This window comes from Cricetulus griseus, chromosome 2 (genome assembly GCF_003668045.3).
Source record: "Cricetulus griseus strain 17A/GY chromosome 2, alternate assembly CriGri-PICRH-1.0, whole genome shotgun sequence".
NCBI classification, from domain to species: domain Eukaryota; kingdom Metazoa; phylum Chordata; class Mammalia; order Rodentia; family Cricetidae; genus Cricetulus; species Cricetulus griseus.
Genome location: NC_048595.1, coordinates 431413124 through 431425966, shown reverse-complemented (window position 1 = coordinate 431425966; position 12843 = coordinate 431413124). Strand labels below are relative to the sequence as shown.

Genomic DNA, 12843 nt, shown 5'->3' with positions numbered 1-12843 from the left:
CAGGCATGGGCTGTTTTAAGGAAGTGTTTAAAATAAAATTTTAAAACATACGGTCTCTTATCTACAGAATATTAAGATGTCTCACTCTCATTTCCCCTTTTCTCCTCCTATCCCTTTTTTGACGTTTAGAAAAAGAGCATTGGTTGCTATTGGCACTCATGACTTGGACACTTTATCAGGCCCATTTACTTTTACTGCAAAACGTCCTTCAGATATCAAATTCAAGCCTCTAAATAAGACCAAGGAGTATACAGCTTGTGAACTAATGAATATATACAAGGTAAAAAAAAAAAGTCTTCTGTTTTGTTTTGTGTGTGTTTGTGCACGTGCACACATCTGTGTTTGAATGTTCCATAGTTAGATGTAGAGATCAGTGGCCTATTGATTCTCTCCTTCCAGAATGGATCTGAGGATTGAACTCAGATTGCCTGGCTTGTGGGAGGTAAGCACCTTTACCTGCTAAGCTGTCTTATTAACTCGGTACTATTTTTGGTTTTTCTTTTTACCAAAAAATAAAATAGACATGTATGTGTTCCTTCTCAATTTGCAGTTAACGTGCACGATTTATAACAGTGTTTTTGAGGGAGTCACTAGCCTTACCTTACATACAAGGTTATTATTATTATCACCCCATAGCTTTGAATAAACCATGAAATGCCTTTCATGTCAAGTCTTGAATTAGGAAAAGATAGTGAATGCTTTTTAAGAAACAGAGGAGTGTCTGGGCTCTATCCCAAAGAAATGGGTTCACCTGATTTAGAAAGGGGTCTGCACCAGGGCTTTTTGAGCTTTCCTGCTCAATGACCTCTTCTCACGTGACTGTAGGGATACAGGTATAGCACACAGGTGTGGAAATCAAGTATTTGCTGATAATAAGTTATAAAGAAACTTATTTTAAATAACCCCATTTGTATTCATTTATTTATTTAAATAAACATTAATCTGTTCTGATACAGTATAATCTAAGGATAAATAATTTCATATGGGTTAATTCTTGCATGTTTAACTAGAAATTTAGCTATTTTGTATATGTGAGGAATACCATTGCAAAATATCTACCCCTGTCATTAGCATGCTTAGTTATTAGCATATTAGCAACAGTGAGAATGGATTCAGCCATCACTTAACATTGAAAATAGCAAGAAGAAATAGTTTCTCCTAACTTACCAGTGACTTAATTTTTCTTTTTGAATTTTGAGATGGCTGCATTTTGTTTGTGATGATTTGGCAGTGTCAATGCAAATCTACTTTCACTCTGGGAAAATGACCTGTTTCGTATCTCACTCTGATGGTAGAGACTGTATGCAAACTTTAAGATGCCCATTTATACTGGTAAAGTTTATGGTTTATAGCTTTCTGCCATTTAGAACATTTTTGGTGTTTTTCTGACTTTTTAAACATTAGATTAGTGTCAGCTTGTTAAAGTAGAAATAAATAATTTTGTTTTATTGAATACTTTTCAGACTGACAACCACCTTAAGCATTATTTACATATCATTGAAAATAAGCCCCTGTATCCAGTTATCTATGACAGCAATGGTGTGGTCCTCTCGATGCCTCCAATAATAAATGGTAAGGAACTTCATGAAGAGCATGGATCTTTGCAGTTTCTTCTTATTATTTAATAAGAAGAACATCTCCGCGGTGCTGGAGATGTTCACATGTTCCCGGGTTTCGGCACCATATGTCCCGCGCACGCTCTGTATTTCTCGCCAGCAAGAAATCATACACGGGACACTCGGATCCTTCTGCAGACAAGCTTTAATGCATCTTGTGAGGGGAGAGCATAAGCTTACCAGAGCGGAGACACTGAGCCAAGAATCCCGTCCCCTAATAAAGGCTGGCAGCCGCCGCCTGGGACGTGTCACCCTATGATTGGCTGTAGCTCATCCGGCCATATGACGCCACGGAATAGGCAGAGATCAAGGAATGGAAAATTACCCAGCGCCTGCACAATAATCTTGTTTACATTCGGTGCCTGCCGGATGCAGGCGCCATCTTGTAATGGAGAATGCAGGGACGGCTCCCTACAGACTGAATCTCAGGTCTTTTGTAGATTTTGTTATTTAAAAATTAAAAAATATTTTTTATGGGTATGAATGTTTTGCCTGCATGGTGTCTCTGCACCACATGTGCGCCTGATACTCTGTGGAGGCCAGAGGAGAACATCAAATCCTAGTACAGGAGTTACAGATGGTCATGAATTACCATTCGGGTGCTGGGAACTGAACCCAAATCCTTTGCAAGAGCAACAAGTGCTCTGAGCCACTCTGAGCCACTGAGCCATCTCTCCAGTCCCATAGATTTTTATCTTAAAGTTCTTTTTATGTATTTTTCAAAACCTTTAGTTTAATTGCTGATTTTTATGTAAAAATCTGTACTATTTTGAATGAAATAGGGTATGTGTTTAATTTGTAACTGTAAAAATCTATGCATGTTTAAATATATTCTGATACTAATCCATGGGTTCTGTCACATTCTTTCAGGGTGATTGATATTTTAGATATTTTTAGTGTCTGGCTAGTTTATGTACTTGGGCTGGTGTGGGAGCATGCATACCATGGCATGTGTGAAGGTCAGAGGACATCTTTCAAGAGTCTGTTCCCCCTCCACAATGTGGGTGGGTTCCAGGATTGAACTCAGGCTGCCAGGCTCAAGTGGCAAGTGAACCGGCCCTTTGGGTAAAAAAGAGCAAGAGACATTTTCATTTGTTTGTTTGCTTTTATGTAGATGTTTTGGTATTAACAGCAAGTCTCTTTATTGAACTCAAGCTCTGATTTGTAGTTTGTTTTTGCTCTTTTTTTTTTTTTTTTCTTTTTGGGATTTTTCGAGACAGGGCTTCTCTGTGGCTTTGGAGGCTGTCCTCACCTAGCTCTTATAGACCAGGCTGGTCTCGAACTCACAGAGATCCGCCTGCCTCTGCCTCCCGAGTGCTGGGATTAAAGGTGTGCACCATCACTGCCTGGCCTGATTTGTAGTTTTATAAACTAAAACTTATTTAAATTTTGTACTCTTAATTCCCTTGTGAAGAAAGCTTATAAAGCAGCTTACATGTGTTTACTCAGTTTAATGATGCCTAAGCCACAGATGTGTGGCTTTGGGGAGATCAGAAGGAGGTTTAGCTGACACAGGATGAGAGGGAAATGTTGAGATTGAGAATGGCTGTGGTTTTGATGGTCAAGAATGTGGACCTCCAAGTTAATAGATCCAAACTAACCTTAACCTTAGTCCTTCATAGTTTGTGATCCTGATCAGGTGGTTTAATCTTTCTAAACCTTAGTTTTCTTTTTGTTGTTGTTTGTTTTATGTTTTGAGATGGTTTTTCCACATAGCCACGGGTGTCCAGAAACTGCTGTCTAGACCAGGCTTGCCTTGAGCTCACACAAGTCCACCTGCCTTTCCTTTCTAAGTCCTGGGATTGTTTGCAGTTATATCATAAGATGATGAAGATTATCTGTATTTTCCAACTTGCTATGGAAGCTTAAAAGTCTCGAATCCCAGGTCTGGTGGCATGGCTCAGTAGAAGGTAAAGGCACTTGACTCTACACCTGCTGAGCTGTGTTTGATTCCTGGAACCTACATGGTGGAACAAGAACAACTCTTGCTAGTTGTCCTCTGTTCTTCATACATGTGCCATGGCACAAACACTAAATAAATACTTGTATAAGGAATAGCCTATAGCCAGGCATAGTGGTTCATACCACCAGTTCTTGGAATGCTGAGGATTCCAGGGAGGATCACTGTGGTCTGGGCTGTATAGTGAATTCTGGGTTAAGTTAGGCTGATGATACCCTATCTACAAAAATCAAAGGAAAAAAAGTTGTATATCCTTTTCTAGGGTATTTAGATTATTTTCTAACTTTAAAATGTGATTTTGCTTTTAAAAATTAAGACTTGTATTATGCCATATCTCTGAAATTTTTGTTGGTCATTGTTTACAGGGAATCATTCAAAAATAACAGTAAATACTAGGAATATATTTATTGAATGCACAGGAACTGACTTCACTAAGGTAAATAAAATCTTTTGTTAACTCCTATACTGTCAGATGAGATACATTTTACTTCTGGGCCAAGACTGAATTTTAAAGTTTAAAATGTTATAAGAGGTGGGGACATACTGTCGAAACAGAAAATTAAAATGCTGTGGATAATATAAACTTGTTTATGGTACTGCCATTAATTTACAAATGCTTACTGAGCACCTAATGTCTTTCCAGTTCTAAGAACTTTGTAAGTATATGTTTCTTAGCTTAGCAAGATAGACATGGACTATAGAGACTGCAGTCGTTCTACCACATCAGCTTAATTTAAGTGAGTAGTCTGCTTCTCCGTACTTGCAAAGTTTTTCTTCAAAAAAAAGAACAGCCTGGTCTACAGAATGCCTTCCAGGATAGGCTCCAAAGTGATACAGAGAAACCCTGTCTCAAAAAAGCAAAACAAAACAAAAGAAAAAAGAACTGGCTGTTCTGGGTATGGGAGAGTGGTGTGCCCAGAATCCCAGCCCTTGAAAGGCCCAGGAAGGTCAAGAATTCAGGGCTACTGGAGACAATGTATCAAAAAAACCAAAGCAGAAGAATTGGGTAAAAAGAACCTTTATCTTTAGTTACTTTATAGCTTACATTCCTGAGGGTGTCTACATTGTTCAGCTTCCTAGTTGTCCACTCACTTTTTTTGTTTGTTTGTTGAGACAGGTTTTGAAACCCTACACAGGGTTTCTCTGTGTAGCTTTGGAGCCTATCCTGGCACTTGCTCTGTAGACCAGGCTGGCCTCGAACTCACAGGGATCCGCCTGCCTCTGCCTGTGACTCCTGAGTGCTGGGATTAAAGGCGTGCACCACCAACGCCTGTCTGTCCACTCACTTTCAGTTACTACAAATGTTGGATTTGATTGCTAGGAAAGCTTTGTTCTGTGACATACGACCTCTTTATACATGGGCAGGAAAGCTGAGAGGGTGTGCAGATAAGCAAATAGAGAGATCCTATAGGAAGTTGGCATGTGCAAACAGGACCCTTAAGAGACTCTTCTCTGCCTAGTAAGGATTTGCTTTACCCTAAGAACTTATATGGCTCTTACTACATATTAGGGATGATCCATGTGTTTTGTGTTTGTTTGTTCATTTATAGTTGCCAAAGGTAGGAATTTTTATTATCTCTACTTAACCAAAGAAAGAATTGCGATTCAGAGAGAATAAAGTAGATCATCTAAAGTCACATTGTTAGTAAGTGGTTTAGCCAGGATTCCAGCAGTCTGGTTTCAGAGACTTATGAAATTGATAACATTTACTTCAGTAACTAGCCATTTGTCTCTCCTGAAACCTCATAATCCAGGGTTGGGGTGGGGAACGAAACGATTTGTTTCAGTCATGGATTGTAACTCTCAGAGAGCTGCATAAATAGAGAACACCTGAAGATAAGAACTAGCCTGCTCCTACGTTTTTATTCTACTTCCTTTCTTAGAGTGTGTATGTAAGGGTTCATTTTTTAGGTGTTTGAAGACTAAATTATAATAAATATTCATTACATCTGAAGTGAGTGAGAATATACTTATAAGTTACCATAATATTTGTATTTTTTCTTTTGCAGGCAAAAATTGTGCTTGACATTATTGTCACCATGTTCAGTGAATACTGTGAAAATCAGTTTACGTAAGTGTACTTAGCACCATCATTGGCCAGTGCTCTGAAACTAAGGCTATAAGACCTCCCTGTGCTATTTATAACAATGTAGTGCACATATATACAGGAAGACAAAGCACTCATACACATAAAATATACAAATTAGAAAGAATAAAACCTTATTGGGACATATGCTTTACTCTTATGTGTTTAGCTTGGATATCAGCTTTGGGGAATATAGCTAAGGTCTGTCAATGCGTGTATTTAGATGTGCTTTCTGTAGCTAGGACAAATCTGGAGAGATGACATAGCTCTAAACAATATGCAAAGTGGAAAGTGTTACTCTTTTGCCAGTATTCTGGTACTTGTAAGGCCAATTTGGCAAGGCCTCTTGGAGGCAATGTAATTTAAGTGGTATTTATTGACCAGTAGGCTTGAAGATGTAAAGATGGAGGACTAGCTAAACAGAGGTGTAAAGGATATGGCAAAGCTACATGTCCTTACTGTGTATTGGCATCAGCTTATGCTAGACTCAGTTATAATTCATAGTAAATGTATGAGAATAAAAATGACTGAAGTTATAAAGTTTTCTTATTTTTATGATTTGCATTTCAAGGAATTTATATGCTAGCTTCTGTCTTGCAACATAATATCCTGGTAAAGTTTGGGATATACATCAGTATTGTTAAGGAGTCCATGTAGGATGCATGCCTTATACACTGGGAAATAAGCTTTTCAGGTGGCCACTGTATAAAGGGGTTGGGGAGGGAGCCTTGGGACCTGGAGTGGTAGAATAATATTGTATGTAGGAAGATTGGTCAAAATGATGATGCTAGGATGTGAGCAATCGAACACGTTGAGACTAGACTATAAAACAGTTATTAAACATGTATATTTTAAGAATTTATAGCTCATTTTCTTAAGCATTTTACTTATGAGCTTTTTTCTTTTATTTTTAGAGTTGAAGCAGCTGAAGTAGTTTCTCCTAATGGAAAATCAAGTACCTTTCCAGTAAGTTCTTAAAAGATGATGATAATAGTAGTCCTACCCGCATTTCCCGTAGTGATTGTTGAGTATTTGTGTCTCTGTGTTTAGTCCATCTGACCACCCACCCAGCCTTGCAGCACACCCTGCACCATGTCTCAGGGATTCATTTCTCAGTGAGGGTGAGCAGTGTGCTGCTTCTCTGTAGGGAGGTCATGAGGCCTGGAATGTTTAATGGGTGTCTGTTAGTAAGTGTTGTGGCAAGGATTTAAGTGCAGGCTCCTGACTGTAGCTGTCATCATGGTGTATTACTTAGTAATATAATTCTCTGATCTGTCCTCTATTGACTAGTTTAGCTGGGTGATTTATAGTCTCATCCCTTTCCGATTACTCAGTTCTAGTTCTGCAAATCAAGCTAGTGTGTTCACATTGGAAATTGTAATTGCCGAAGGCTTCACTGTAGTATCTCTGAATGTGTTCAGACTGGATTAGAAGTAAGCACAGTTATTGTTAAACACGGGGTCTTGGTAGAAATTGGTTTTATTCTTTATTTATTTTTGGTTGCTTTTAAGACAGGATCTTACTTTGTAGCTGAGACTGGTGTGGAATTCACAATGTTACTAAAGCTATTCTTGAATTCATGATCTTCCTGTCTCCCTCTGGAATATGCCACCATATGCACTGTAAGGTGTCATTTTGAAATGGAACATTTTCACAATCATTTAGTTGTGATTTTGGTTCGGTGAGACCATTCTCTGATCAGCCTTTGTGAGTTTCTCTTTCCCTCTCTCCCTCCCTCCTTCCTTTCTTCCTTCTCTCCTTTCTCTGTTATTTATGAAGTGAATCAGAACATAAAATTGCTTTTTTTTTTAAATTAAAAGTTTTATGCATGCAAGTGTTTTACCTGTCTGCACCATGTGTGTTCTGGACCTACTGCTCAAGGAGGTCAGAGGAGGGTGTATATCCCTGGAACTGGAGCTACAGATGGTTGTGGGCGGTCATGTGGGTGCTGGGAACAGAACCTGGGTCCTGTCAAGGAGTACTCAGTGCTTTTAACACATGAATCATTTCTCCAGCCCCTGAATTACATTTATTTGTGTGTGAGTGTGTGTGCCCCACAATTTATAGAACTTGATTCTCTCTTTCCACCATGTGAGTACCAGGGATGGAACTTAAGTCATTAGACTTGGTGTGAAGTATCTTTCTCTACTTCCTCCCAGCCAGTAAAATAGTTGTAAAAGTATGATAAAATCTGCTAAGATAAAAACATTACCCTTCTTAAAAACATTAGTGTCTAGTATGATATTCTTTTGAAATATTTTGGTATTATTAGTGTGTATGTGAGCGCTCTGTGTGTGTGTGTGTGTGTGTGTGTGTGTGTGTGTCTGTGTCTGTGTGTCTGTGTGTGTGTGTCTGTGTGTCTGTGTGTATCTGTGTCTGCGCAGCGCTTGTGGAGGCCGGAAGAGGACATCAAAGCTCTTGGAACTGGAGTTGCATTTGGCTGTGAACCCTCATGTAGATGCTGGGGATTGAACTTGGGTCCTGTTTTTTGAGACAGGATTTTTCTGTGTAGCCCTGGCTGTCCTGGAACTCACTTTGTAGACCAGGCTGGCCTGGAGCTCAGAGATTTTTAAGTATGAGTGATTGTCAGGTTTTAATAAAGCAATATATATTTTTTTGTAAAGAAGAGGAAAAATACGCTTTAAAGTTTGTTTGCTTTTTCCTGGTATAGATAGCCTCATAAACGCATTCATATATTATAGAGCACTTTTGTAAATTTAAAATTGTGGGTTTCTGAAAAGGAGTGCTGGAGATTCAAGAATGTTTTCTCTTAAATGTGTCCTAGAACAGTGCTGAGGTTGTCTGCAGAGCAGGACTCCCCAAGGGGGAGTACTCCTTCCGTATATGCAATGCAGGATTTCCTCAAAACACTGGGAAGGTTGGTTGTTGTCTTTCACTAGCCGTGCTGCTTCATAGAAAGGAGTAAGGTTTTGGAGGTCAGTGATTAATAGTGTGAGCTTTGGAGCTAGGCTCTCTGTCACTTCATTATTTCATGCATGCCTGTGTGCACTCAATAACTATACATTGAGAGTAATTTGGGCTAAGTGTTCATAAGCTGTTTGCAAAGGTGGTGGAGAGCCTCAGTTTTATGCATGTGTGCTTTCACCTAAGGTAATTAAGATTTTTTGCCATTTGAAGGAGAGTGAATGTCAGTTTATGACATGTTCACATCCACTTTATTGTCTCCTGGAGCAGATTGGTAGAAAGGTCTGGGAACATTTAGTACTTTTCTTCTTGGGAAATGGTAACAGAGAAATTTATTCATTTTTTTAAAAAAATTAATTATGGGTATTGGGGATTTAGCTCAGTGGTAGAATGCTTTCTTAGCAAGCACAAGGCCCCCAGTTTCAGGAAACAAACAAGCAAACAAACAGATTGTGTTTATTTAGGGTGTGTGAACTACAATACCCAAGTCAAAGTCATAGGACAGCTTGCAGGACAAATTTCTCTCCTATCATGTGGGTCCTGGGGGTTGAACTCAGGTCATCTGACATGGCAGCAAGCTCCTTTACCCATGGAGCATTTGGCTAACCTGAGAAATGTGCTCCCTAAGTCTCACTATTACAGTGAATGGTTTATTGTGACAGTTGGATTGTTGTCCCTCGGCCATATACTTTGCTTGCATAAGATGAAACATTTGTAAACATCTTAGAAGTGATATATATGATAGTGTTATATTGTAGGGCTGGGGATGGCCTTGTAAAAGAAAATGTTTGGGACTATATTACTTCCAAGTAAACTAATAATTTAGGACAGAAAATATTCATATGAGTCAAGTGTAACAAATTGGTTCTATAAAAACCTCAGGTTTAGGCTGGGCAATGGTGGCCCATGCCTTTAATTCTAGCACAGAGACAGAGGCAGGTGGATCTCTGAGTACCAGGTCAACCAGGGCTGCTAGATAGAGAAACCCTGTCTCCAAAAACAAAACAAAAAAACCCCCATGGGTTTAATTTCAGTGTGTGGCACTAAGAATCGTCTCTTGGCTGAGTAATAAAGCTGCAACAGCTGCTTGAATGAGAAAGACTAGAAAACTACATCTGATGAGGAACGATTGAAGTTTTCAAACTCTCTCTCTCTCTCTCTCTCTCTCTCTCTCTCTCTCTCTCTCTCTCTCTCAGGAGCTGGCTTACAGAAAAGAGATGGTGAGAGCTGATTTAATTAACAAGAAAGTTGGAATCAGGTATGCTTTGAAACTTATTTATGGTGGGAGCGAAGATAATTTAGGCATAAAGTGTACAGTGAGTTATTTTTCTTGAAAGAGTGCTTGATAGTAAGCTAGGATATTTGATACCTAACAGAACTCAAAGAGTGGTTACTATTTCAGGTAACTGTCTTAAAACAGAATGTAAGCGTGTTTTACCTATTCCAGGGAAGCTTATGGTTTGTGCTGTGGTTCTCTTTTTAGGGAATCTCCTGCAAACCTTGCCAAGCTCCTGACCAGAATGTGTCTAAAGTCAGAAGTCATAGGTGATGGCAATCAGATTGAGGTTGAAATTCCTCCCACCAGAGCCGACGTTATCCATGCCTGTGACATCGTGGAGGACGCAGCTATTGCCTATGGATATAACAACATTCAGATGACTCTGCCGAAAACATACACCATAGCTAATCAAGTGAGATTGCACCCTTAAATAAACACTCCTGTTGTTAGCAACTGATTGTTGAGTGCCAGGAAGGCTTCGAGACAAACAGAACCTGGGAATTAAGCAGCATTTGGATGTGTTTTGCTGTGAGAGGCATTTGCTATGGGAAGGATACGAAACAGATGCCCAAGTGATTAGAGTGAGTTGAGAACCTGTGATGACTAGTTCTTTGAAGAGAGACAGGTTTCAGGTGTGGAGCTCTTGTTGAATCTCGTTAAGTGGAAGATTCATTTTCTCAGCTTGGGCCTGAAGGCAGACGCTGTATGGGAGAGGTGGGGTGGGAGACTGTTGGATGCTGTGGTGGGGATATTAGCAGTCTGCTGGTGAGGAGAGAAGCTTCTTTCCTTTTAGTGGTATGTTCTGCATGAATCTGTCTAAACAACAAAGCAGCTTTGAAATGTCGTGGTGTGTTGCTTTTTCCCCAGTTTCCTCTCAACAAGCTCACGGAGCTCCTCAGACTTGACATGGCTGCTGCTGGCTTCACTGAAGCTCTTACTTTTGCCCTGGTATGTTTTCAACTCACTTCTGTCTGGCTGAAGTTTCCTCAGCCTCCCTGAATTGTATATTCTGTGATTGTTTTTTATTTTTTATTTTATTTTTTAATTTTATTTCAATTTTTTTACTTGAATTAGAAACAAGATTGTTTTACTTGTCAATCCCAGTTCCCTCTCCCCCCCTCCTCCCCAACTAAAACTCTACCTATCACATACCCTTTCTGCTGATTCTTTGTGTGAATCTATAACTTCTAGACTGCTGAAATTTCCCAATTCTAGAAGAGAAACTTGGTTGCTTCAGATCGTACACTTTTTCGTAAAGAAAAATGGGGAGTTGTTCTTTTAATAGTCATAGAAGATCATGAAGACCTAGGGAAAAAATTTCCTATGACAGATAACACATGCTTTATGTTTGATGTAAGTGTAGAAGGTGCACAATGAGTTCCTAAAAAGATTTGTTAGGTTAGAATATTTGGTCTTAATTTGGTTGTGGCTGTACCCACTAGGTGCCGCCCTGGTTAAGGTCTTGGGAACTGTCCCACATTAGACTTATTTCTTTGTCTTTGAACATGTTCACGAACATTTGCTTCCAGTTGAAAAGCTGACATAAAAGGCCCAAATCAGGAAATGAATGTTATTATAGGAACTCGGCCTCTCTCTTCTCTGGCTGACCATTGAAAGAAGTAGTTTGTGTGGTTTCCCCTGGCCAAGAATGTCTGTGGTGCTCAGACTGCAGTGCTTGGGTATCCCAGTGAGCTTGATTTAACAACCTGCCTAGCTTCCTGATCCCCGGCCCCAGACTGAAGTTCTTGGGCGGGGGGCATAGGGGAGGCGGTTTGGGACAGGGTTTCTCTGTGTAGCTTTGGAGCCTGTCCTAGAACTTGCTCTGTAGACCGGGCTGGCCTTGAGCTCACTGAGATCCACCTGCCTCTGCCACCCAAGTGCTGGGATTAAAGGCATGTACCACCAGCAACCAGTGAAGTTCCTTATGTTTCGAGTATTTAGGCAATTGTTTTGAGGCAGCATTTGTTGTTAGCAGGCACTACACCTGTGAAGAGGTTTGAACGGGAAAGAAAAGTAGCTGACCCACTGCACACAGCTGAGTCCTGATGAGTATCAGGGCTTTGGGTGCCTAGTGCTTGACCCCGTCTCATCTGTGTACACTAGGCTTAGAGTGCCATGTCTCTCATATGTAGACATTCATTTTTATTCATGAGCAGTCACCATTTTATACAAGTTGAAATATAAAACTTAGCATTGAGAACTGTGTTTTTTAAAGCACAAGTGATATAGGAAACAAGCAATATCATTTTGAAGGATTTCAACTTTATAAAATACAAAGTAACTGGTTCCTCTCTCCACTTGTGATTCTGTTTTTCTTCCCCAAATTAACTGTAATTAAAACTTTGTAGTTCTCACTGCCTTTTTCTTTTAAAGCTTTTTGATTTTGTAACTGAGTCCATAAATCTTGTAGGAGGACATAAGCTGCCTCCTGCTAGGGGCTGCTCTGCAGGGAGGGCTTACTCACCACCTATAGCTCTATGCACATGGTACCAGCCCTTCTCAGGAAGTGTTCCTGTCCTCCACAGCACTTAGAGTAACTTCTCTGTCAGTCCCTCCGTCTCCCATCCAACCACAGGTATGCGCCCAAGATTCCAGCCCAGGCCTGTTGGGAGCCAAAACTTGTGACCGAATTATAGCGCCAGAGTGTAATACCAAGCAGTGTGCTTAGCTGACCAGTCACACATTTATGTTCATTGTCTGGGAGGAAAGGATGAGGGGCTACAGAAGATAGATTTCGCATAGATTCCTATTAAAAGCCTTTACAGGGCCTGGAGAGATGGCTCGGGGGTTAGAGCACTGTCTACTCTTGCAGGGGACCCAGGTTCAATCTCTAGCACCCTCAAAATGGTTCACAACTGTCTGTAATTCCAGTCCCAGGGCATCCAGTGCCCTCTTCTGGCTTCTGTGGGCACCATGCACTCATGTAGTATACAGACATACATGCAAGACAAAATACCTGTATGCATGAAATGAGCAA

At 40.1% G+C, this 12843-nt stretch overlaps 1 protein-coding gene across 2 annotated transcripts in view; it reads left to right on the top strand.

The window, feature by feature from the left end:
- Farsb (phenylalanyl-tRNA synthetase subunit beta) overlaps nucleotides 1-12843 on the top strand; it is a 64258-nt gene that overhangs the window by 15478 nt on the left and 35937 nt on the right. For both annotated transcript variants that reach the window (XM_027397335.2, XM_027397336.2), the window contains exons 6-13: nucleotides 130-280; nucleotides 1464-1572; nucleotides 3942-4012; nucleotides 5586-5647; nucleotides 6577-6628; nucleotides 9784-9845; nucleotides 10071-10278; nucleotides 10734-10814. In XM_027397335.2, the coding sequence (XP_027253136.1) occupies nucleotides 130-280; nucleotides 1464-1572; nucleotides 3942-4012; nucleotides 5586-5647; nucleotides 6577-6628; nucleotides 9784-9845; nucleotides 10071-10278; nucleotides 10734-10814 (796 nt within the window). The remainder of the gene's footprint in view (nucleotides 1-129; nucleotides 281-1463; nucleotides 1573-3941; nucleotides 4013-5585; nucleotides 5648-6576; nucleotides 6629-9783; nucleotides 9846-10070; nucleotides 10279-10733; nucleotides 10815-12843) is intronic.